The sequence below is a fragment of the Carica papaya genome, chromosome 9 (genome assembly GCF_054855325.1).
Source record: "Carica papaya isolate Zhongbai chromosome 9, ASM5485532v1, whole genome shotgun sequence".
In the NCBI taxonomy this organism is placed as follows: domain Eukaryota; kingdom Viridiplantae; phylum Streptophyta; class Magnoliopsida; order Brassicales; family Caricaceae; genus Carica; species Carica papaya.
In genome coordinates, this window is record NC_142317.1 from 10,810,825 (window position 1) to 10,838,720 (window position 27,896).

The 27,896-nt window shown below is 35.3% G+C and overlaps 1 protein-coding gene across 4 annotated transcripts in view; it reads left to right on the forward strand.

Annotated features, from left to right (window-relative positions):
- The window catches only part of GSL8 (glucan synthase-like 8), a 94,119-nt gene that overhangs the window by 57,786 nt on the left and 8,437 nt on the right, over positions 1–27,896 (forward strand). For 3 of the 4 annotated variants that reach the window (XM_088211462.1, XM_088211464.1, XM_088211463.1), the window contains exons 31-39: positions 90–199; positions 277–411; positions 552–620; positions 698–869; positions 6,003–6,114; positions 6,381–6,500; positions 12,997–13,112; positions 13,204–13,287; positions 24,321–24,433. In XM_088211462.1, the coding sequence (XP_088067588.1) occupies positions 90–199; positions 277–411; positions 552–620; positions 698–869; positions 6,003–6,114; positions 6,381–6,500; positions 12,997–13,112; positions 13,204–13,287; positions 24,321–24,433 (1,031 nt within the window). The remainder of the gene's footprint in view (positions 1–89; positions 200–276; positions 412–551; positions 621–697; positions 870–6,002; positions 6,115–6,380; positions 6,501–12,996; positions 13,113–13,203; positions 13,288–24,320; positions 24,434–27,896) is intronic. The other variant, XM_088211465.1, reaches the window with a different exon arrangement.

The following is a 27,896-nucleotide window of genomic DNA, read 5'->3' on the forward strand; positions in this document are numbered from 1 at the left end:
ACAAAAGTTAAACTAAGACAATGTTCTTCACTGAACCTTTTTTTTTTTGTTTGGGGGGGGGGGGGGGGGGATTTGGTTGTGGATAACAGTGTCTTCACCCCATACTACAGTGAGACTGTTCTTTATAGCTCTTCAGAGTTGCGAGTAGAAAATGAGGATGGCATATCAACCCTTTTCTATCTTCAGAAAATTTTCCCCGGTATGTTCTTTGTTTGTAACATGCTTTGAGATGGTTCTTGTTTTCCTTTTGCTGAGAATATCTTTCAACTTCATCAGATGAATGGGAGAACTTTTTGGAACGGATTGGTAGAGGTGAGTCTACTGGAGATGCTGAACTTCAAGACAGTTCGACTGATGCTTTGGAGCTTCGATTCTGGGCATCTTATCGAGGACAAACTTTGGCTAGAACAGGTTAGAATCACTTCATGTCAGTTCTGCACCCTTTTTGTGAAGTGCAACTTTTAATTTATAGTTTGTACTCTATCACCGCGGAGCTGGGTGTTACATTTGATTGATGTTATCTAACAATTTTGATTCTTGTGGAAATGCAGTGCGAGGTATGATGTATTATAGACGGGCTTTACTGCTGCAGAGTTTTCTTGAGAATAGATCTTTGGGAGGTACTTTTTTTGAATCTTTTTATGATGACTACTTGGGGATGCGATGAAGTACTTACAAAATTATCGTTTGTTGGTAGTGGATGAATATTCTCAATCAGCATTCCGGCCAACACAGGGTTTTGAGTTGTCACTTGAGTCACGTGCACAAGCAGATTTGAAGTTCACTTATGTGGTATCATGCCAGATTTATGGGCAACAGAAGCAGCGAAAGGCTCTGGAGGCTGCTGATATTGCACTTTTGTTGCAGAGGTATAACTGCTATGTTGAATAAGTTCTTTTTTTTTTTCTGTTTTCTGATAATGTCCTCAAATAGAGGGATAGTAAGATGCTGCATATATTCTGTCAAAACAATTGGCCTTGTAGTTGCTGGTTGATACCCTAGCAGCTAAGTTGTGCATGTTGGTGTAAGGTTTGGGTGTCAAGATATGGACTATAAATGCTTTTAGTCTTTATTGTTGAAGTGCTCAAGCTCCTCAATATGGAGTACATAGGATAAAAAAGAGCCATTTGAAAGTATGGGCAGGATGTATATTTTGAAAGGATCAAATGAAAATGTGCTGAAGTTTTAACTAACATGCAAAATGTGACGATGATTTATGGAGGTAAAAAACATGATTATGTTTGTAAATGCAACCTATCTTACTTATAATTTTAATATAATTGCAAAAACTTAAAATCATGCAATTTTGTGTTAATGTAAACCTTACTTAACTAGAAAAACTATTACATAAAAAATGAAATATTTAGAGTGACTAAATGACTCTTCAACTCTTCCTTGTTTTCTCCTTTCCACTTTTCCAACTTAAAAACAAAGCAAGACATATTCAGAATGCAATTTGAATTTGCTTGTCAAAGCTCGATAAAGGACAAGCATGTTCCATTAATCATTTAATGTGCTTAATCGCAATAAGAGTATATTACATGCTTGAGCATAAATATAAAATCTATATTTTCTTCAATTGGTGAACAATGCCCACCCAAAATAGTTGAGGAGAAAGACTTTTAAAATCTCAGAGATGGGTGCAGAGTCAATTGGTGAAGCAGCAAGTGACAGAGAGGGATGACAATTTGTATCACATAACAAAAATTGAGGAAAGCAAGTCTGCCACAATTTATTTTTCGATCAACCCGAAAAGGAATATCTCCAAAAGGACACAAATGAAGATACAAGGCACTATTAGGTACACAATGAGAAAGATTGCAACAACAGTAGTCTGCTCCACAAACATGGTCATGTCAGTAATCTATCAGTCTTTTCATTAACTCTAGAAATGAAATTGACAATGACATAGTGACCTGTGGTGATTAGAGAATTCGAGAACAGGCTGGCGACTGGGAGGTGTTGAATTAATAAGATACTTAGGGGTAAATTAAGGAATGCCAGCAAAAAATTGATTATTAGTTGGGTTTATGACTTGACAAGCAGACACTCATAATATAAACAACATTAGTTAGAATAGCATTATTCTCCTTTTGCCAATTGAAATTCCTATTTGAGATAAGAGTTGTTGTTTCATCAGTGGTCCATTTTATTAGTTCTTCATTTGCAACCATGGTCAATGGCAGCCCATCTAGGTTTTTCAAGACCTTAAGGGTTGTAGGCAGGTTGACCGTCTCTCACTGTTTTCTATTATTGTGATGGATGGCCTTAGTAGAATGATTACTAAACGCAAGAGACATTCAGTTATTAGGGGAATGGTGTTAGGGGAGAGTGAAGACATTGAGGAGCTTACTCATTTATTCTTTGTTGATAACATATTGCTTTCTGCAATTAAATCCTTAGGCTATTATGAACATCAAATGTGTTATGCTAGTGTTCCAAGAGGTATTCAGTCTCAAGATCAGTTTGACTAAGTGAGAGTTGGTTTCAGTTAGAAGTAGGAGGGGGTCTACTACTACTTTGTTTGGGATTTTTTGGGTGTACTTTACCCTTTAAATTTTGTGCTTTCTTCTTGGGGCTAAGTTCAAATATGTCCTTGTCAGTTGTAAACAAATTTGAATCTAGATTGGTAGGCTGAAAAGGAATTTCGTCTTAAACCTGAGGAAGATTGATACTTATCGAGAGTATTCTAGTTAATTTACCAATATACTCTGTTTTTATTAACCATTCTAGTTAGTGTGATGAAGAAATTATCGTCTATTTAGTGCTGTTTTGTGTGGGGTGACTCTAATGAGAAAAAGAAAACTTCACTTGGTACCGTAAGATGCAGTTAGAATTTCTTTTCTTAGGGGCGGTCTTGGGTTAGATCAACACTTGACTTCAACAAAGCCCTACTGGGGAAGTAACTACGAAAATTCATGTGGGGCAAGGCAATCTATGGTGGGTACTGATCAAAGCTAAATTTGAAATGGACACTATGGAATGGTACTTTAGGAGCTCAAGAATTCATATGACATGGAGAAATGGAAGATCATTTGTATTAGTGGGAAGGAGTTTCACAGGTGAATTTGTTGGAAAGTTGGATCGGGATAGAGGTTGAGGTTTTGGTTGGATGGATGAAGTGAAGGCGGGACTCTTCAGCAGGATTTTCCCACAATTTATCCTTTAGCTCAAAGTGAAGAGGTGACAGTGGCAGAAATTTTCTCTGACCCTCCTAGAATGATGTTTCAGTGGTGGATCTGGTCGGGAATCTCAATGACTGGGAAGTGACCAGGTATATTAACATATTTAATTTCTTTCCAATAAATGAGGCCACTTGAGGCCTTTGATGAGCCAGTATGGAAGCTTAATTTGTAAGGGGCCTCCTCAATAATCCTTTTACTTTCTTTTGGTGAAGCCCAAAAGAGTCAGCGGGAAATTCTCATGGAAACAGATATGAAGATCAATGCGCCACCTAGAGTGGCTTTTTTTCCATTGGGAAGCGGCAAGAGGTTGCGTTTTAGCTATAGACAAGCTGATTAAAGGGGGAAAAATTACTTTGAAAAGGTGCTACGTGCGGGAAAGCTGCAGAGTTTGTCAATCACTTTCTCTATGGTGTCATTTTTCTTATCAAAGTAGGTCTATGACTTATAGTCTTGTAGGTAAATTAGGTGATGACTGGTTCTGTGAAGGAGGAGCTTTTAGCATGAAGAGACATCCATGGGGATAAGCCCTAAAATAAGACTTTAGGCCTTCTCCCTTAGGTTACCTTACAGGTACAATGGAAGGAAAGAAACAGAAGGGTTTGTGAGAAATAATATCTATTTTTAACAGATTTAAGGAGTTATAGTTCCTAACTCTAGACTTTTTGATTAAGGGTCGTCGTCTTATACATATCAGGAGTTTGAGGACCAGATTGATATTTTAAAAGATTTATAAAGTTTTAGTGCAAGTATTCTATTTTTACTTGGAAAAAAAGGTGCAGATAGCATATTGCTATTTTCCTAATGCGTGCTTCATATACTCTTGCAGTACACTGGAATATGGGCTTAAGCTTCTTATTGGGTTAAGGTGGATGATTATTTTGGGGTGTTCCTCTTTCTACACTTGAGAGAGATTAGGTTGCGGTCTTATATTGACATTTTTCTTTAATTTTATTTGTATGTTTTCTCATTCCATAGATTATCCTCTTGTCGGTCTTATTTCCTATTTGTCAACAACAAAGTCTTGGGTGAGTACCATTCTTCTCTTTTCTACTTCTTCTTTCTTTATACTGAAATATACAATTTTAACTTTTTCCTATAAAAGAGTACTGTAGATCCTATTGTTAACTTCTTTCTTGGGAAACGTATAATTCGATTCACCTGAGATAAGCAAGAAAACAACAAACAAAACTTTTTTTCTTCCCTTTTTTGATTGAGGAAATGAAGTGCAAAGATTATAATGGGTAATCCAATTAAGTTTTATCATCGTTAAATTGTTTAGAAGTCAAATGTTTATTTTTAAAATTCCGTCATATTTCCATAGGATAACTCAGTCCTATTTAGTAATTTACCCCTTTGAAATTAGGGAGATAGTTTACTTTTGTGGTGGGTGAGGTGATTTTGGATAGAGCAGTGGGAATGGAATAAAGAGAGTTCATAAATCTTAAGGGCATTGGATGGAGAGCAAAGAAATGAAGATAGAAGAGGAAGGAATGGGACTATGTGAAGGGTCATCGTGGAATGTGGAAAAGTTCATCCAGAAAGTATGTTATTTTAACAACAATAGAAACAATGTCATTTCTGGGAAAGGAAGAGAAGAGAAGCTTGAAGAGGAGGGTGAACCGAGTCTTCTTGACTAGTTATACATGGGTACTCCGTTCATATTTGGGTTCCCTTTCTTGTGTCAGGTCTCTTGTGATGAAAAACCAACAAAAGATGGGGCATGTTAAATTCATCATGATAAGAATAGGTGTTCACACCCATTTTTGCATGGTTATGGATTTTATGGCTTGCACAGAATTGGAGGAGTTATGATGATTGTTACTCACCAACTCAGTATGTATGGGACGCTTTTGTCTATTTTATGAGCCAAGGCTCATGGAGATTATTCTGACATGCCTTCCCTGAGGTTCATCGGAATTGGGATGCTAGTATTTGGTCCCTCAAAGGATGACATCTTTTCATATATGTACTTCTTTTGCTTCTTTTTGGATTGTCTTTGATTTTTGTGGAGGTCCTTGTTCTCTGTGAATATATTCTTCTATTATGAGTGGGACCACATCCAAATTCAACCTTTTTACTTGTCTGTTTGATAGAGAAAGTGTTCCTTTAAAAGAAAAGGGAAAGAAGTGTCATATAAAGACAATTAGTATATATGGATACAAAAATGATGGGGTAGCCAACCGTCCTTTACCATACGGTGTCCTTCTATGCAAAAGCTCTCATGTTTCTTTCATTCATGGAGATGGAAAAGGTAGTGTTGTATTAGAGCATATCACATAGCCTCCTTTCCTTGATCCAGTTAATCCTGACCATGCTCTAATTTCATCCAAGATGGACTAAGCCACAGTCCTGCATTAACCAGTAATCAGTTAAGCTGGTCTAGGAGAGTTCATTGGATATCACTGTACTCGAAGTTCCACAACTTTGGATTAGCACAAGCAACAAGCGAGCAATTATATTTATAAAACATAGAGACCTCTAGCACTGAAAAATTTGTCCACTCTATTTCTATCAAACCTGATATTGTCTGATTGGAGCAATGCTCTAATTTTCTTTATTTTTCACTACATGAAATGGCATAATAGGGATATGGATTTTGGTGCTTCATTTCTTTTCTTGATAGAGAAGAGAATTTAATACGAAAATAAGGGGTTGTGACGAGGGTTGACTTTTAAACCAAGGAATTTAATAGGCCTTAATATTCTGCTCATCCAAATAACTTGTAGTATGAAACTCTACAATGTAATTGATGGACCTAGTTAATCAGTTTGCTAACATATTATCAGAATGTTAATTAGTTTAATTTGTTGCTTTCAGGAATGAGGCTCTTCGAGTTGCTTTCATACATGTAGAAGAGAATGGTAGTGCAAGTGGTAAGAGGGAATTCTATTCAAAGCTTGTTAAAGCTGATATGCACGGAAAAGATCAGGTAGATGATGGCTTAGATTGACTTGATTTGTTTTTCTGTATTATGTATTATTGCAAGGAGTAGTTCCTTGATTATACGTTGTAAATTCTTTTATTAGATGGTTTTCCAAATTAAATGAGCACAACTTATATAGATAGCGTTTGACAGGTTATTTGAATATTTGCCATTAAAGCTTATGCAGTTGTTAAACATGTCTTGATGCATTTGGTGCAGTTTTTAAACGTGTCTTGATGCATTTGTTGCTTCTTCTCTTCTCTTGCATGCAGGAAATATATTCAATCAAACTTCCTGGAGATCCTAAGCTTGGGGAAGGGAAACCTGAAAACCAAAATCACGCCATAATTTTCACCCGCGGAGAAGCTATCCAAACTATTGACATGAACCAGGTTAAATTTGTTTATTTGTTTTGATTGTTAGTATCCCATGAGAGGTTTTTCATGTGTTTGATAAGTACTTTCTGGCTCTGAGGGAGAAAGTTTCTTTTGCAACTGCTGCTAGGGAGGAAAAAATTGCTTTTCTTTTCCTCCCCAATTGCTTGTGCAATACATTCCCTTTGCAGAAAGTATGCAAGGAAGGGTAAGAGATAAGAGTCCTAAGTTATATCTAATTCTAAGATTATATGTTTTGCTTTTAGGGCTTTAGTTTATTGAATGTGCGGATGTTGAAGCATGAACGACTTATAATTATGGTGTCATCTCATTTGTTGCAAATTGCTTCCTATCCAACTACCTTATTTGTACCCTACACCCAAAGTCTTTTATGATTAGGTATTTGAATTTTTTAGAAAAATTGGAACTCATTTTGCAAATTAATTCTCAGAATTTGTTATGAAGGGCTAGATTGTGGTGTGATGGAATTTATTGCAAAGTGGTGGAAGCAATTAACAAAAAGAAGACTTTGTAGTTAATGTTTATCTTTTTTAGGAAGAAAAAGTATGCATTAGAAAGCATCAAGAAGGTATAACTCATGCACAAAAGGAAGCTAGAAATCAATCAACATAGCAATAAGGTCTCTAAAAGCCTCGGTGCCATAAAACAGTTGACCCATCAAAAACTCAAGACCTGGAACCAAGTTTCTTTAAATCTATCAAGTTTTGAATCATTATCCTCAAAAACTCTCCTGTTTCTCTCATTCCAAATAACGAAATAGTGGCTGATGGAATCAACCTTATAGACTACTTGTCAGTTTGAATAACTTCCCATCCAAAGCTCCTCCCTCGCCGGGCCAGTGGTAACCCAACTCAATCCAACAAATTGTAGACCAAAGACCAAAGGCAATACACGTATAGGCACCAGAGGAGGGTATGGCTACATGATTCTGCATCTTTGTGTCAGGATCCATGTGACACATAAGGGCTGAGGTGCGAACAAAGAAGCTGCTGGGTTGTTAATCTTTATTGTTTTCTATTTTTGTTTCTTTCCTGTCAATTCCTTCCTACTTTCTTAGGCTGGATAATTTAAAAAGGGGGAGATTACAATTGTATGGGCATGATCATACTCTTTTGGAACATACTAGAATACCATCGAGTTATCCTCAACTTCTCTTCTTCTCTTTCTAATGCTCATATTCTCATTTGATTAATGAGCTTGGGTTAGAAGGAAGAAAGTGGAACACGATAAGGAATCTATTGGACGTGTAATCATGGAGTTTTACAAGTAGTTATATATCGAGGATGAAGTGTCTAGCCATTTTATTAAAGGTGTTGATTGGTGGGCCATTAGTATTGGCCTGGCCGAACATCTCGACGTTAGTTTGTGGAGGAGGAGATCTGGAAAGCTATTTGGGCTAGGGTTTTGAGAAATCCCTTGGACTTGATGGTTTTATTAGAGCTTTTTTCCACTCTTGTTGGAGTATGATTGAGGAAGATCTGTTAAAGGTTTTTTAGGAGTTCTATTTGAATGACAATGTTTATAGAAGTATGAATTCTATCTTTATAACCCTCATTCCTAAGGAAGATAGGTCTAAAAGGAGTTTAGATTACTGTCCGATTAGTTTGTTAACCAACATCTATAAAATTACTACAAATGTGTTGTCTATACGCCTTAGTGAGTTTTTGGATGACGCTATATCACTGAACCAAAGTGTCTTTATGGGAGGGAGATAAATACTGGATGCATCACTTGTAGCTAACGAATTTGTAGAGTTTATGAGAAGAGCCACTAAAGAGGGATTAGTCTTGAAGTCAGATTTTAAAAAGGCTTATCACCGGGTCAACTAGGGTTTTTTGGATCTCACCATGACACATGTTAAGAATGAGTTTTTTTTCCTTTTTTTATGTATATTATATTAGATTTACATGTATATATATACAAGCTTTTCTATATGGAAAAAAATAAATAATTAATTACAATTAATTATAAAGGGTATAATTTACTTTATTGCACTCTCCTCAAGTTAAGAAGTAAATGTTGTTCATCCTCAGTTTGTAAATAAAAGTTTAAAATGTTGGATTACTTATGCTTTTAGTTAGTACATCTACCAATTGAGAACTCTTGGGCATGTGTGAGCTACATATTGGGCCGTTGTCAAGTTTTTCTTTAATAAAATATATGTTGATCTTGATGTATTTGGTCTGGTTGTGTTGCAGCAGATTGTGAGTGATGTTTGTATCCAATTTGTTGTCACAGTATAGGCACATATAGTTTTCCCATTTTATTCTAAAATTTTCAATTTTTTTTATCAGTAAGAGTTCGCATATCCTTGATGCCATTGATCTGATTCTGCGCTTGATCTCACAACTATATTTTACTTTTTACTTTTGTAGGTGACTAATTTGCCCTTTAGGAAGAAATAATATTATGTGGTAGACTTTTTGTGTACACATACTTATGAATATTCTGCATCAATATAGGTTTTTAGGAGTAGTTTATCATTCTTAACGAACATAATTCCCTTGCTAGGTAACCCTTTAAGATAATGTAGTGTTCCATAGGTTGCTTGTAGATGCACTTCTTTTGCATTGTATATGAATTAGTTTATAACACTCGTTGCATAGGTGATGTTTGGTCTCTCGTGGGATAGGTATATTAATCTCCTTAGCAATATTTGATATATTTTCTTATTTGCTGACGTATCTTCTTATGCAAAAATTAGAATTAATCGGAGTGCGAGCTAATGTACATCTTAACTTGCTAATGTCCCTTAACAGGTCATGAATGTGTTTCTATTAAGAAATATATATTTTGGATTTTGAGCGAGCGACTTCAATACCAAAAAAAGCTCTGACTTACTAATTTCCTTGATTTCAAATTTCTTTGCCAGATACTAGTTTAGTAGCTCGTAGTAGATCTTATGTCCACAACTGATATTGTATAATCTGTATCGGTATAGACTTTTAGGAGTAGTTTGTTACTCTTTCTAACCATAATTTTTTCAATGGTTACCCTTTTTAGGACTATAATGTTTATAGTCTGTTTGTAGGTGTATTTCTTTTAAATTTTTTATGAATAGGCTTATAACACTTATTGCATATTCGATGTCTAGTTTCATGTGGGATAGATAGATCAATTTCTCAACTAATGTTTGATATATATCTTTATTTACTGGTGAATCTTCTTTTGCTATCTCTAATTTGTGAGTAGGATGGACAAAAGTACTAGTTGGCTTGCATGCTAACTTGCCGGTGTATTTTAATAGATCATGAATATGTTTCTGATGAGAAATAAAAATAATATATTTAGAGTAAACGATTTTAATTTTTGGAGAATATTTCAACTTGCTTAGTTGAATTCAAATTATTTTGCCAGACATTGTTTTCATTTTAGTTGTTCATTCTCATAATTTCCTGTTATGATAATATTATCAACATATATGATAATGTTATCAAAGACAGGGAAAAAGCTATAACTCTTGTTTTTTAGTGTTTTAATGAACGAAGTCTGATCTTCTTGAGTTTCCTTGAATCTTAGATCTATCATTATCTTGTGAACCTGACAAACCATGCTTTTTTATGACTGTTTGAATCCATATAGTGCCTTCTTTAGTTTACTTACCTTATTTGTTCCGTCTTCTCCATCAAAATTTGGTGAGATATTCATGTGGCAGACTTTTAAATCTCCATGTAAGAGAATATTTTTTGCATCAAACTGTTGTAACTACTAATTAGAATGGGTTGCTAATGATAACAAGATTTCCATAGTGTTTGTCTTGGCTGCTGTGCGAATGTTTCCTAATAGTCTATCTCATATGTTTGTGTATAACCTTCTGTTATCAGTTTTACTTTATACATCTCGATTGTCTTGTATATTTCATATTTGATTGAGAAAACCCATTTTATTCCCACTGGATTCTTGCCTTTGACTAGATTCACCACTCCCTAGGTTTGGTTCTTTTTAAGAGTTTGCATTTCCATACTCAACATTTTTTTTTATTTTTTATTGAATAATATCTCAGATGCGGTATTAGAGATATATTTATTGTTTGAATTTGTGAGGAATTTTTTATGAATTAATGATGATTTGTCAAATGACACAAGTTGCAAGATATGATGCGGAGGTTGTTTGGTGCATTCTCTTGTATCTTCACGAAATCTAATAGGTATATCATTATCAGAGGATTGTATAAATTTTTTGGGACTTATATCAAGTTTAGGATCATGGTCGGATTCTTGGATTGACTTTGGCTCAGTACTCAGCATCTTACTCTTTGTATACACCAGAGAAAACCTAGTGTTAAGTATAATCTCTTAAGAGGATAGATTTCGAAGTTTTTTTTTGTGGTTGTGAGCTTTTTGGTGGGTTACGAACGTTTTATTATGGTGATGACTTTGATGTGCGTGACATAGGTAGTAGATTAAAATTTATCATGAATTATGTATTTTTATCTTCCAATATAAACTCCATCTGAAGATAAGATTGAGTGACTTAAGATTCTTGTTTAATAAATGTGACGTCTACAGACACAAGATTTTTGAGTGATTGATAGTAATATATGTACCCCAAATAATAAAGCTGTAATATATAACATATAAGTCTCTCTCAGGTGCATCCAAATAGTAGAGTCTGTGCCTGGTTTCAGCAAGTCCAATCATATTTTCTAAATTCTAGTCCTGAAAGTCACAATGAATTATCAAGAGACATTCGCACCAGTTATTAAGATGACGACAATGTGGATCTTGTTGTGTCTAGCTACTCATTTTGATTAGCAATTGTATTAATTTGATATAAAGAATGCTTTCATGAATGGAGATTTATAAAAAGAAATTTATATGGAAGGACCGCCGTAATTTGTCAGAGGGACAGGATCTACAAATTGAAGAAGAAGATGAAAAAGAGTTCGAGATCAAACAGATAGGAAAGTTGAAGTAGTTCCTTGGAATTGAAGTCGCATGCTCAAAATTAGGAATCTTCATCTTCCAACAGATATGTAGTCATGACCTATTAAGGGACATTGACAAGGTAGCTTGTAAACCAGTTAGGACTTAAATGGGTCGCAATGATAAATTGAGCCTAACAAAAGAGGATATACTAGTAGAAAAGAAAATATATAAAAGATTGGTTGGAAGATTAATGTACCTATTACACTCAAGATCGGACATTGCTTATACACTGAGTGTAAGTTAGTTATTGCAAATTTATAAGGAAGTGCATTATGGGCAACCTACATTGTGCTACATTACCGAAATTGATGTAGATTATGCACCTTCCTTGGATATAACTTAGTCGCTTGCACAAGTCAGAAGCAAAATATAGTTGCAAAGTCTAATATTGAGTAAGAATTTCAGACAATGACTCAAGGAATATGTGAGTTATTATGGGTAAAGAGAAGTTTAAAAGATCTAAAAATCAAGTTGAATGGTCCCATAAGCTTACAGTGTGACAACAAATCGACTATATGCTTTATTGACAATCTGATACAATACAATAGCACCAGACACATTGAGGTTGACAAACACTTTATTAAGGAGAAGCTAAACAATGGTCTAGATATGCTCTATATATGCCTACTAGCTTGTAGCTTGCAGCCATATTGACCAAAAGCTTGAGCAGTCCAGCATTATAGATTGTCATTGGTAAGCTGATGATTGAAAATATCTAATTCCCCAATCTGATGATTAAAAATATCTAATTCCCCAATTTGAGGGGGAGTACTGAAGAGTGTATTTTATATGTAATTAATCTAGAAGAGTTACGTTAAAAGGGTATTATAGTAAAATAGTCTTATGTAATCAATTGTTTGTTTCCTTCTTACATTAGAAAACTTGTATATGTAGGACCCTGTTATTCAATAAAAAAACAAGCTCAATTATTCTCAACAATTTCGAAAAATTAACTCAATGGATATATGAGTTATTATGACTGAAGGGAAGTCTAGAAAATCTAAAAATCAAGTAGGATGGTCCTTTATACTTATACTATAACAACAAATCGATTATAAACATCACTCACAATCCACTACAACGCGATATAATCAAACATATTGAGGTTAATAAATACTTCATGAAAGGGAAGCTAAGCAATGGTCTAATATGTGTTCTATACATGCCTTACTAGCTCATGCTTGTAGACGTGTTAACCAAAGACTTGGCAATCCAACATTGCAGACTGTCAATGGCAAGCTGAGGATGGAAAATATTTATTCCCAACTTGAACAAGAATGTTGAAGAATGTATTTTATGTGTAATTAATCTAGAGGAGTTACGTCAAAGGGCATTATAGTAAAATAACCCTATGTAATCAATTGTTGGTTTTATTTCTTACATTAGAATACTTGTATGTATAGGGTCTTGATATTCAATAACAAAAGTTCAATTATTTTCAACAATTTTATGTAATGACTTAGTGATAATATCCCAATAATAGCATCATCAAGTTTAAATATATGTTCGTATAATAGTGTAAGGTGCATGGGTATAATCTGCTTTTGTCTTTTGGTGCTTTTTAGGACAACTACTTGGAGGAGGCAATGAAAATGAGAAATCTTCTTGAGGAATTTCGTGGAAATCATGGAATTCGGCCTCCTACCATTCTTGGAGTCAGAGAGCATGTTTTCACAGGAAGGTTTGGCAAACTCTTCCCCAAATAATTTCTACTATGAGATTCCTGTTGTATTGATGTTATTAACCTTCGTATTTTGGATGTGTCCATGTAGTGTCTCATCTTTAGCCTGGTTCATGTCCAATCAAGAGACAAGCTTTGTGACCATAGGCCAACGTGTGTTAGCATATCCACTCAAGTGAGTAGCTTACCACTCAAAACTGTTTCCATCATGCTCTTTGAGGAATCTCTCTCTCTCTTGATGTCACATACACACAAGGATGCACACTCACAATCACAGACATATACACATATTGTGTTTTCTCAGTGCTTATCTTATTCCCATGGTTACCTATATACATGGTTTATATAGAGGGATACTGTTCTCTGTTGGTGGGAGGCTCTTTTAAATAAAGTTCTAATTTCCTTGTTTTGACTATCTATTTTTATGCTGTTCGGAAGATATCTTATCCTCCTCTATGTTCATTATCTGTCTTTGTCAAATTTCTTTTTTCTTTTTCTTTTTAAAGAGAAATACTGTCTTTTACTTTCCCCTGAGAGTATTAATTATTTATGTTTGGAGCTGATGTATTAAATTTTTGTCTCTCTTTTTCTCTTCCTCCTCTATGTACTCTTGAAAACTTACTTTTCTGGAACTTATGCTTCCAGCTTTATTATTTGAAGCTATTTAGAATGGTATAATTTCGATAGCGCTTTTTTTGTTCACTGGTTTGTCCTCCTATCTCAATGCTTGAAGTTAGAAGATAAATTACGGTGAGGAGAAGCAAAAATGGCAGTAATGGTTAAACCATAATTATTCCATTATTATTATTAATTTTTTTGATAGAAGAAGAAATATTATTAAAGATGGGAAGAAGAATAATACAATCAAGGAGAATGAGACATCCTCTGCAAAAAGCTCAAAGGAAATCCAATAAAAAAGAAATGCAAACAAATAATTGCTAGAGATAAAGCTTCCTAGTTATAATGGAGTTCAGAAATGCTAGTGATAGAATAGAAGCCATTAGCCTTCACCCCTCCCCTTTAATATGACAGCTTACTAATATGTCCACCAAATATATGCCAAAGACCTTCATCAAATTTGTCCAAAATTTCCATGATGTATCACAGTATAAGAATAAAAATGTCTCTCCTCCTGCAAAACACATCATGCATATGTTTGGGGATAAAGCTTAATGAGGTCGAAAGGTCTGGAGCATATCATTTGTGTTAAGCTTCCGATGGATGGTGGTCCATCGGAAACCTTGACTTTTGAAGGAATTGAAGATTTCCAAAACACTTTGGCATTGAAAGGTGGGGTATAATTTGTCTTGACATGAGGTGTTTGAAGAAGGATTCACATGTGTATATGTTTGACGGTTCCAGGTCCATGTTGTAATGTTAGGATGGGATGTTGATTGAATGGGATGCAAGAGGTTTAAAAGGGCAAGCATTTCAAAAGCTTCCTTGTTAGATAAATGACGGCAAAAATGACAATTTTAAGTAAATTGTGAAACACGGGTGTCATGTCTTGTGGACAAGTTGTAGAGGCGTGGAAATTTAATGGCCAATGTTTGATCGCTCATCCAAGTATCCTCCTAGAACTTGGCTCTATAACCATCTTCTAGTTAGATAGAACATGATGAGCGTGTAAGGGATAGGCTTGGGAGATGGCCTTCCAAGGACTCTGGCGAGAATTGACTATTTAAGTAATTGCTTCGCAACCATTCATCCATGTCTATAATTGCTTCTGATCACCTTATGCCACAAAGAGTTCAGTTCCTGAGGAAAACGTCAAATCCACTTAACCAGTGATGATAAATTCTTGGATATAAGATGTTCTAAGCCTAACCCACTAGACTCCTTTGGTGAGAAACACGTATCCTAATTCACCAAATGATCCTTGTTATCCTCCTCCACTCTGGTCTATAGAAATCTCCTCATGTAACACTCTATACTCCCAAGGAGAGGGACGAAAAGTACAAGGGGATACTAGAAAGGCATACTTGGATCAAAAGAATCCTTCCTCCAAGTGAAAACTTGGTTGTTACGGTTTTCCCTAAGAGTACCTTCAAGAAAGTGATGGGCCATTCTAGCCTAGTACATCTTATGGATCTCGCAAGATTGTCTAGTATCTTTCCCTTTATGTTAACCCCTACTAAGCCACTTTTAGCCAAATTGATCTTAAGTCCAAATAAATGCCTAAACATTTAGAAGATGGTAAATGCATTTCCAATAGATCTATTGTCATCTTGTAGGAATAATATTGTGTCATCCGCAAATTAAAAATGGGATATCTTTATCATCTCAATGTCTATCCTTAGTTCTCTCACTCTATCTTTCTCCGTTTGCTCTTGTTAACATTCTAGTTAGGACATCCACCACTGTAGCGAAAAGGAAAGGAGATAGAGGGTCCCCTTGCCTTAAACCCCTCAAAGCATGAGATTATCCATGAGGTTTCCCATTAATAATGACTGTAATTGATATCGATTTTAGGAAATCTCTAATCCAACTCCGCCATCTAACCCCAAATCTCTTCACCTCCACCATTTTGTCTAAGAATCCACAATTTACTTAATTATAGATTTTCTCAAAGTCTAATTTAAGCACCAATCCTTTTGCCTAGATTTTCTTATATATTCCACTACCTTGTCTGCAACCAAAAAAGCATCAAGGATTTGTCTGGCCCCTATAAAGGCACTTGGGCTTGTGAAAAACACCTTTATAATGATCTTGTAGATGCTAGTCACTAAACTATTTGGTATGTAATAGGAATTCTTCATAAATTTATCTTTTCTAGGGACTAAAGAAGGAACATGGAGTTCATACTCTTGGACATTGAACCATTCATGTGAAATTTTTTGAAAACTTTCTTCATTCCACCTTAACTATCTCGCAACAATCCTTGAAAAACTCTATGGTGATGCCATCTGGCCTCGAGGATTTATTTTGACCCAACTCCCAAATAGCTTACTTAATCTCCTCTTAGCTTGCCTAATCTCCTCTTTATCGAATGACCTATTGTTGAGTATCATTTTTTATAATTTAATTATTTTAATTTATTATTTAAAAATTTGGTATTATATAATTAGGATTTTATGAGAATAATAATCTTATAAAATTAGAATTCTTGTAGAATAAAAATTTCTCTATCTGTACGTTATGAATTAAATAAATATTCTAAGTGTTCAATTTAAAAGGTGAGAAATAAAATTTATATTTTTTCTCTAAAAATTAATATGATATCAGAGTCAAAATAAAATTATTTTACGGTTTTAATTCAGAGTATTTTTTAAAACCTTAAAATAGTAAAATAAGCTGAGTTGGTAATGTCTACGCGCAAATCCGGAGTCACTGCCGCAGCGATCTTTGCGCAAATCCAGCATTCTGGTATCTGGCGTGTTCTGGTATCCGGTATTCGCGCAAATTCGCGCAGAGACTGAGTGGCATCGCCTAAGGGATCTATGTCGCACAGAGCTGCTGGCCACGACTCACCTCTAGCTTTCTACATCACACAAATTTGTGTCATGTAGACCTACGTCTCTCTCTGGCCTTTCAGCTACCTTCTGTTGGTTGACTCACACGTTCCGACCCGTCTATTTAGCATCGCATAGGCGCATAGACGCACAAATGCATGTGGGACTTGGTCTAATCTGCCATGCACCGATCTTCTTCCTCTGCTGTTTGGAGAGCCACGCACATGAAGCTTTTCTAGCCGCATTGCATAAAACAGATCTTAGTGTTTTGAGCCGAGCTGCTCATGTTGAGCTGAGCCGACTTTAAGTTCAAGACAAGCTGAGTTCGAGCCTTTTTTGAGTAAAGTACGAGTCATTTTTTAGGGTGAATTCGAGCCATTTTTTAGCCGAACCCAAGTCGAGCCGCTGCCTAACAAATATGGTTCTAGTTTGCAGCACTTTTTTAGCATCCTTTGTTGCTGATTAGAAAATCTGTGTTTTTTTATTGAGTATTGTTTTTCCCTGTTTCTAGTTCTCTAAAATGACAGAAGCGAAAAAAGATAGTTTCTTATTTGGATAACCTCTCATTACAAATCAGTTTTGTAAAATTTGATGTAACTAATTATTTTGCTTTGTTAAGATCTTAATTATTGTTTGTTAAAGTTAGAGGATTGCAGAGGTACATTATAGGTGATATGAAGAAAGCATATGCAAGTAATATAAAATGTAACAGTTGAGGTTCTAAAAACTCATTAGTAATATCTTGGTTCATTAATTCCGTGCAACCCCATATTGTACAAACATATTTGTTACTCGATGCTGTAGTAAAAAGATGGAATGCAACATCTCTCGCATACTTACAAGTGGGTAATGATGCCCAAATTTATCAACTCCAGAAGAAGGTTCATAGTACAAAGTAAGGAGATATTATTTTTTCTCAATATTTTTTAGAACTGAGTAAATTATATCAGAAGTTAGATTATTATCAAGACTTTCAGGCAGATTGTCATGAAAATGCAGTCAAATTTTAGAAATTGATGGAAAAAGAGCAGATTTATAATTTCTTACTTGGTTTGAACACTGAATATGATAAGATACTAGTGCTTGGTAAGGATCTGCTTCCCTCGTTACAACAAGCTTATTGTTATGTTCAGTAAGAAGATAGTAGAAAGAATGTCATGCTTCACATAGCACCAGTTGAGAAAGCTGAATTAGTTGCTTAATCTGATCAGTTCAAAGATCTACGAAAGTGTAACTATTGTGCTAAGTCAAAACACACTAAGGATACTTGCTGAAAGTTGCATAGAAAACCAACTGCAGGTCATGAGAGAAGGAATAGTGGACCTATGAGAGCTCAAGAAAATTTGGTTAAGACAAGTGAAACACTTGACACATCAACAATTGGAGTCTTTTCAAATGAGGAGATTCAAAACTTAAAGCGTATTTTGTATCAATTTAACTCTTCATAAACTATAAATGCAACAAATCTAGTAAAATCAGGATCTTCGAACAAGTAAAAGGATTGATACTGGTAAACTGTAGAATTACTTTTCAGAACTTGGTTTGCAAGTTGGGTATGTGGGATATCCCTACACCAACTTGAGAGAGGGACAGTGTTGAATACTATATTTTATTAGTTAATTATTTTAATTTATTATTTAATTATTTGATATTATATAATTAGAATTCTAATTGAATGAGAGTTTACATATCTGTACGTTATAAATTGTATAAATACTTTAGGTGTAAAAATGTAAAGGGTAAGAAATAAAATTTATATATTTTTTTAAAAAATAAACATCTCTCCAATAGTATAGCCTTTTCTCCTTAAATAGGAGCCCAATCAAGACCCTCTAGGAAAGTTACCTGTGTTAATTTTTTTGTATATAAGTTCCTATAAAACTTAGTAATCTCTTGCTCAGTGACCTCCCTTTATCTCTCCATCTCTTCCATCCCTAATTCAATCTCCTTGATAACACTTTTCCTCATCTAACCATTTACAATCCTATGGAGTAATTGATTGTTAACATCCCCTTCTTTTGCCCATTTAATTTTCACCTTTTGTCTCTACCTCCTCTTTCCTTCGTCATTAGCTCTTCCAATTTATTGTTTAATTCTATTAGATATTCCCTTTGTCTATTAGATATCATATTCTCCAACACAAGTTTCTCCAATTTGGTCATTTCCCCATATAAAGAATTAGGAAAAAAATATTGAATATTTCTTTTGCTTTATTACATAGGGTTAGGGGTATGTATACATATAAGAGAAATATATATGTGAAAACACAAATTACCCTATTAATATTAGGAAATTAACCAATGATTATATAAAAATATTCCGTAATATATTTTGTAATATTGTAACACTCTCCCTCAAGCTGAAATATAGATATTAATCATGTCCAACTTGTTACGAAGATATTCAATTTGTGTTCCATTCAAACCCTTTGTAAATATATCACCAAGTTGTTTTTCCGTCTTCACATAAGCAGTAGATATGAAGTTTTCCTCAATTCTCTCTCGGATGAAGTGACAATCAATCTCGATATGTTTGGTTCTCTCATGATACACAGGATTGGAGGTAATATGGAGAGCAGTCTGATTATCGCACCAAAGTTTTGCAAGAGATGTGGGCTTCAAACCCAGTTCATCTAACAGATGATGTAATCCATAAGACTTTGCATGTGAATTGGGGCATAACTCTATATTTAGACTCTGCACTTGAGTGGGATACAACTGTTTGCTACTTATTTTTCCATGATACGAGATTCCCACCAAGAAAAATACAATAGCTGGTAGTAGACCTCCTATCAATTTTAGATCCAACCCAATCAACATCTGTAAAACATTCAATGTGAGTATGCCCATGATTTCTCAACACTATGACGAGTCCCGAGGCACCTTTTAAGTACTACAAAATCTGTCCCAAAGCCTCCCAATGTTTGATTGTAGGTGCCGACATAAATTGACTAAGAACACTGACAGGGTATGCAGTATTTGGACGCGTCACAGTGAGGTAATTCAATTCCAAATTAGTCGCTTGTATTTCTCTGGATCATCAAGGGGATCTCTATCATCTTTTATAAGATGTACATTTGATATCATTGGTGTATTGCATGACTTAACTCTCAGCTTTCCTGTTCTTGCAAGTACATCAAGTACATATTTTCTTTGAGGTAACATAATCCTTTCCTTATTTTTAATTACTTCAACTCCCAAGAAGTTTTTTAACTGATCCAAACCTTTGGTATTAAACTTGGTATGCAAGAATGACTTGAGAGAAAATATTCCTATATAGTCATTTTCTATAATCACAATATCACTAATATAAACAAGTATAATATCAGTTGTTGATTGTCTGTAAAAGACTGAATGATCACACTTGCTCTTCTTTAATCCGAATTCACAGGCTGCCTCACTAAACTTGTCAAACCATACATGGGGATTCTGCTTCAGATTATAAAAAGATTTTTTCCAATAACAGATTTCTCTATACTCCCATGAGGAACAAACTCATGTAGTTGCTTCATATACACTTCTTCTAAGATATCACCATGAAGAAATGCATTTTTAATGTCCAGCTGGTGTAAGGGCCGATCTCGGGAGATTGCAATAGATATAAATAAACGGTCAGAGATAAGTTTGACCACTGGAAAGAATGTATAGAATAGTCAACACCATAAGTCTGAGCATAGCCTTTCGCTACTAATCAAGTTTTAAGTCATGCCACAAAACTATCTGGGTTCACTTTGACTGCAAATATCCATTTGTACCCTACAATCTTTTTTCATTTGGATAAACATTATGAAGAAATGCATTTTTAATGTCCAGCTGGTGTAAGGGCCGATATCGAGAGATTGCAATAGATATAAATAAACGAACAGAGATAAGTTTGACCACTGGAAAGAATGTATAGAATAGTCAACACCATAAGTCTGAGCATAGCCTTTCGCTACTAATCAAGTTTTAAGTCATGCCACAAAACCATCTGGGTTCACTTTGACTGCAAATATCCATTTGTACCCTACAATCTTTTTTCATTTGGATAAACACCATGAAGAAATGCATTTCTAATGTCCAGCTGGTGTAAGGGCCAATATCGGGAGATTGCAATAGATATAAATAAACGGACAGAGGTAAGTTTGACCACTGGAAAGAATGTATAGAATAGTCAACACCATAAGTCTGAGCATAGCCTTTCGCTACTAATCAAGTTTTAAGTCATGCCACAAAACCATCTGGGTTCACTTTGACTGCAAATATCCATTTGTACCCTACAATCTTTTTTCATTTGGATAAATCTATCAGATTTCAGGTATGATTGTCATCAAGAGCATTTATCTCCTCAAGCATGACATTCGGTTACCCATCGTGATTCAGAGTCTTCTTAACTGTCATGAGTATAGAAGTTAAATATATAAAAGTAATTAAAGCATTAGACGAAAGAGATAGATGGTCATATGAGATAAAATTTGCAATGAGATAAGTTGGTGTAGGAATGCTGCATTGATGTTTATCTTCACGAAGACCAATGAGAAGATTCGGGTCCTATAAGGCAGAATCAGATAACGACGGATCTGGTGCATGACATATATCATTAGTTTGTTGTCTTCTGAAATAAAAATAAACAATTGGTTGTGGTTCTTGGGTTAGAGGCACACAGACACTATCATCAACTTGCTCAAATAGAGCTGGAGGCACATCATCTAAAGGCATACTGTTATTTATTTGCTCAGTAAAGGTACCTGGTGTGAAATTGTAGATGAGCTACTCATGGTCCGCCCCCTAACTTGTAGACTTGGACAATAAGGAGAAGAACGATATATTTTCTGAAAATACCACATCAGTTGATACCAAATATTTGTTGAGATTTGGAGAATAGCACCTGTATCCTTTTTGGAGGCGAGAATATCCCAAAAATACCACTTCAAGGCCTTTAGGTCCCATTTTGTCATATTAGGTCGTACATCTCGAACTTAACAGGTGCTATCAAATATCTTAGCCTGCACCGGAAATAAAGACCTGTTTGAAAAACGAAGACTATAAAGAACATCCCCATCAAGTACTAAATATGAAATATGATTAATCAAAAAACAAACCATGAGCCCATAATTGCTTGCGGACTTGCGTTTGGAACAAGAGGACTCGAACTGTTTCAAGTAAATTTCCGTTCTTCCTCTCAGCAACTCTATTTTGAGATGGTATATCAACACACGAGAACTGGTGAAGGATCTCGTGTTGAGTCATATAGTTTTAAAATGAATTTGATATATGTTTCTTGACATTATCACTCCTCAATACATGTGCAAAAACATTGAATTGTGTCTTGATTTTAGCATAAAAAGCACAAAAGTGATAAAATATTTCTGAACAATTTTTCATAAAATATTTTCAAGTCATTCGAAAAAAATCATCCACAAAAGTAACGAAATATTTAAACTCAGTTTTGGTGGACTATGACAGAGGTCCCAAACATCAGAATGAACTAATTCAAAAGTAAACTCAGTTTATCTATTGACAATTGGACCTGATGGATTATGATGATGTTTTGCATATCGACATGACTCACAATTCAGTGAGGACACATCATGAAAGTGAGATCATAACTTTTTCAATACAGGTAGAGAAGGATGTCCCAATTGACAATGTGTTTCAAACGGAGAAATAATAGTAGAGTAGATAACCGATCGAGGCACTCAAGTATTAAAAATATATATACCATTTGATATATTTTTTTTATCAATAATCTGCTTCGTCATAAGATTTTGAAGAATACAGTGATCAAGAAAAAATATAATACAACAATTCAAATATTTAGTAAATTTACTCACATAAATTAGGTTGAAGGCAAGTTTAGGTAGACTTTATACAGATGACAGGGTAATAGATGACGTTGGTTTTGTGGTCCCCAAACCCACAATGTTAGAAGTCGACCCATCAACAATAGTTATAGGAAATGTACTTTGTGTAGTTGAAAACAAAAATAGATATTAGGATTACCTGTCATGTGATCTGTAACATCAGAATCAATCATCCATCTGTTCAAGGAGGAGATAAAACATTTTTTCTCGGATTCAGTAAGAATAAAAAATTTATACAAAGATTCATGATACTGAGTGAATTTAACATACTCATCAGCTGAAATCATACAAGTTCTCTCAGAATATGATTTAATAGTGCAACAACAATATTAGTGGTCTGTATATTCTGATTGTGATTCTATAATTTCTTACAATACCGTTTTATATACTCTGTTCACGATAGTAATATCTTACAATATTATCATCCATTTCAATTTAGGAATTATAAAAAATATACCACTCAGAATACCTAAAACACAACCGTTAGAGATACCCGAAAAACACTGCAAATAAAGCAGAAATTCTGAGAAAATAGAATATCTCTTCACACACGGAAACTAAGAAAACCACATTGCTACCACTGGAGTTCACGCGCCGTTGCCGAAAAGCCACGCGCCGCCTACTGAAATTACCAAAATGCCTCTCTTCGGCCAGAAATCATCACAGAACCCACCAGGCAACCAAAATCTAGAAGGGGCTCGCAAAACTACATCAAATAGCACCGTAAAACCGAAAGAACTTGTTGCCACGCGATCTACTCCGTTACGACTTTCTCCGCTTTGGCCTTCTGATTTCTTGCGCAGAATAGGCCAGCCGAGCATTTCTTCGAGTTCTGACCTCGTGCCAAACTCGACCCGTACGTGAACTGGCCTCCTCCAGTTCACCCGATGTGTGAGGACTCAAAACCGTCGAAAAACAGCTTCCTCTGCCTCTTTTGCATGCACCACTGTGTCGCAATCTGAACTAGTTGGAGGACGGTGATTGACTTCCTCTAGTGCTGGGAATGGGTTGTTCAACCCTTATGTGGTATGATCTAATCTGACCTCTAAAACCCTAATCCTGACTTTGATACTATGTAAGGAATTAAAAAAAAATACTGAATATTTCTTTTATTTCATTAAATAGGGTTAGGGGTATATATACATAAAAAAGATATCTATATATGGAAACACAAATTACCTTATTAATGTTAGAAAATTAATCAATAATTATATAAAAATATTCCGTAATATATTTTATAATATTGTAATACCCCAAATATTTTGTGTTTCCTTTGCTTCACATTTCCTAAAACCTCTTTCTTCCATATCTTCAATGTTTTATTCAGGTGCTTTAATTTTCTCATAAATTTGTGGCTCTCCTATTCTCTTTCCTCTTCCGGTTGCCACTATTCCCAAATCATATCCTTGAAGTCAGGGTCCTCAAACCGCATATTTTCAAAGCGGAAAGGGGTTGGGTCCCATCTGATATGCTGTGATTCAAGTAAGATAAGAAAGTGATCCAACACAGGACATGGGAGCAGTTCCTGGATTAGATTAGGAATGCTATCCTCCTAGCGTAGTAATAAGAAAGAAACTCAACCAAGAAAAGACAATACCTTGACGTTTCACAAACCACGTGAATTGTCCGTTAACTAGAGGGAGATCTCTTAATTGTTCTATTATTAAGTTATGATTTCCCATTAGATTCATGTGAATGTAAGGCGATCATTAAAAATTTCACATTAAATTTTATGCTTGAAACCTTAATTGTTACCATATTCCTTTCTTTCCTCTTTCATTGGGAAAAGGATTCTAGAGTCAATTTTCTTCCTAATACAAATTGTTCTATTATGTAAGTGCTCTTTTTTTTTACTGCAAGAAGTAAATTCCAAAATGCATTTCTGATTCTGTTTTTTGTAAAAAAATTATACAGAGTTCGTATGCACTATGGACATCCAGATGTGTTTGATCGAATATTCCATATAACTCGAGGTGGCATCAGCAAGGCGTCACGTGTCATTAATATCAGTGAGGACATATTTGCTGGTAAGAAAGATCTGTGGTTTTTTTTCTGTCAGTCATTTTTTTCTTTTTTTTTTCTTTATTATTGAATCATATTTTAATATAGGAATTGTGGGTGGTAACAGTTTGCCATTAAGAGTAATCTTCTTTCCTCAATCTTTTCATGGTTGATGTGGAATAAAGTCCTAGGTCTAAGTCTGTTGGTGTCAATTATTATTTCATTTAAAAGAATGTGATCAATAACATAAGATTGGTGAATTTTATCTAAAAAAAATGCAAGATTGGTGAATTTGTTAAAATACAAACATGGAGGGATTTGAACCCCCAGTAAACAAAAGTCTATATAGAAGTTCCAATGTTGCACCTTAAACCATTCGACTGTCTCTCTACATTGTGGCTAATTGATGCTTTTAGCTCATAATTCTCTGTAGACTCTAATTCGAATTCCATTTCCATTAGAGTCCTAAAAATTCTTTTCTAGATTTAGACCCTTCAACAACATCCTTACCTTGTAGATTTATTACAAACGCCATGCATATGTATTACGTATTCACAAATCATTGAAGAGACTTTTTTCTTTCTTTCTTTCTTTTTGCATTTATTTGTGATTTGATTATCTGGTATGTACTCTGCTACGCACAAAAGAAAAGACAAAACTAGAAGAACTTGATTAATTTTACTGATAGAAAGTTATTAAACAAAAAAGTTTGGTAAAGCAGAAAACAAATGATAGTAATGATTCTGGACCCAACAATAGAGTTATTTGATCCATTTGCTAGAGTAACACTATAAGATCTTTATGGGAGTTAGAGGAGGAATGAGTACTTCGACTACGCTTCATATGATATGAAGTAGTTGACATGCTAGCATATTTCCTAAATGCCTTCCTATTAGTTTTGTAATTACATAAACTTGTATAGATGTCTATTAACACATTGACCCTATAATGCCTCTAAAAGCATTAGTCTACAGTATAAATACACTCTAACATACAATCTAACTATATTTAGAGTGCCGTTCCTTTCCTCTCTTTGGGCCGAGGGCACCTATCTACTATTTCAAGAGAATAGGTTGCTATTTCTTTTGATGTTTCTTCTTCATTATATTTGTTTTGTTTCATACGTCTTCTTTTATAAGAGGATATGTTGGTGTCCCATCCACATTTTAATCTCTTCCTCCCCTTTTAATAATATTCTTCTTTTATCAAATAAAGGGGGAAACCGGTGCATAGGCTTTTCTTTTTGAATTCCTGTTTTTAAACATTTTTTTCATAAGTTTTGTGGTATAAGAATATTGGCATTAGGCTATGAGTTTTCTCATTGCTAAGAAAATAGTTGACAATCACTCTTCACAGTTCAAATTTTGTGATAATTTTGGTGACTAACACAAGATTTATGCAAAGTTTAAGAATATGTAGCACATTTTTAAAATCGAAATAGGACTAATGTGATAATAAATGAGGTTCCTTGTGACAAGCAGAAGACCCATGTGACAACAAAAGGGTGGAAGCGATCATACAATAGTGTGCTTCCAAGACACATTAGGAAGTACTCCTGAGCAGAAAGTGATAACGAAGGATCTATTCAGAACAAGGACCACAAAGAGAGTAAAACTGGGACCCCGAAGGAACTAAACCGATGTGAACTCCGATCTAGAAGAAGAAGAAATAAGAGGTGACTCAAGACGAGTAAGTTATTGGGCTTCACAACTGAGGAGAGGCTCGGCCCGAGGAGTCTGCCCTAAGAGAAAGCCCAAAACACCATTTGGGTATGGGTACCCATCGGGTACACATGTGCGAGCAAGAGCACTCGCGCATACAGGTATTCCAGTCATGCAAGAGAGCACGTGGAACATGCGAGGAACCCATGCCTGTGCACAGCAAGAGCGTGCATATGCACGTGCACGCATTAGGCAGATGTGCACAGGAGGCACATGTGTGAGCAGGACAGTTGTATGCCTCAGGAGAGCGCATGTGCGCGCGCACCCAGCCCGTCATGCGCTGGGACACACATGTGCAAGCAGCCCCTGCCACATGCATATCCGGTCCACTCGTGCGTAGGAAACTTCCACGTGCGCCAGACACACGCCACCTGTAGGCGTGCGGGCCAGACACCCACGGACAGCCTGTCTGCAGGCCATGATTTGGACTCTCATTCCTTTTTCTTTGTTCCTATCTGAGTTCCATACAGATTCCTACTCAAAATTTGGAGCAAAATTCAGCATAAAAGCCAAGGAAGAGGAAGAATTTTACTTAAATTAAAATGGTATTATTTTAATGTTTTATTTGGAGTTTTAGATTAGGATTCTATTGTTTAATTAATTTCCAATAAGAGTCCTAGTTAAATTAATATTTAAGACTTCAAGTAGGAATGTGTAATCCTACTACGAGTCGGAGTAGAAAATAAAAGTCTATTAAAGGACATTAGTCCTTAGGTTGTAATTGCAACTCAAGAATTCAATTATTCAATAAAGTTTCAAGCTTTTGCTTGCTTCTTCAAGTTTTTTAAGTTAAGGAACTTTCAAAAGTTTTGTTGAGTTAGGAAATCAGGATTAATTTATCGAGTAAGTCGTAGTGTCCGTTCTTTTCCTTTTAATTTTCCAATTATCTTGGTTGTTGCATTACATATTGATGAGTGATAGACTAAACTCTTACTTGAGGCCTGTAATAAGCTAATTGGTACGATCTTTATCCACAAATTACTTGAGACGGATTGTATCTTTGTTGCAGTCCATATTAAGACTATTTGTTTTCTCGCTTTGTTAACCATGTCTTGAAATTTAGATCATAAATCTGGGCTACATCTTTGACTTTGACTTATGTTTTCTTGATTACATCCCATATTTCTTTTGTCGCAGATAAAGAGCATGATAATTTTATTTATCTATGGCGAAATAGAATTCTAGAGCCATCTCATAATCATCGAGTCTTCCTTATCCCATGCATTAAAGTTAGGTCTCTTGGCATTTCTCTAGCGCTCAGTAGGTGGCTAAGCTTTCTTTTCTCTTTGAGTGTGATCTGAATTAATTGTGACCAACTGAAATAATCTTCCCAGTGAAGTGATAAGCAGCTTGGGTTTAGCTGAAATTTGTTATTGTTTTGGGTATACTTTTGTAAGGATCCGGGTGCAGAGAAGATTTAACTAGCAAGTACAGGATCAGCAGGGGTGCACAAATAGAACTATGGAACTAAGTGCAGGGGAGCAGACCATTCCAAGGAATATTCTAGAAGAATAGACACGTGGCACGATCTGGGAAAACATGGGATGCGTGGCGCCTTCCAAGCTATAGGAGACAACATGCGTCTATATTTTTTGAGGATGAAATCTTGGCTGTCAGATCAGCATTCCGGGACATGTGGATGGCGATTAAGAGGGGTATTTAACGGCTAAAGGTTTGGGTTTTTGGGGACCCGGCAGATGCATATCCACTGCTTTGGATTCCTCTGAATTCGACTCTCGAATTTCTAGCAGAATGGAGTAGAGTCGAA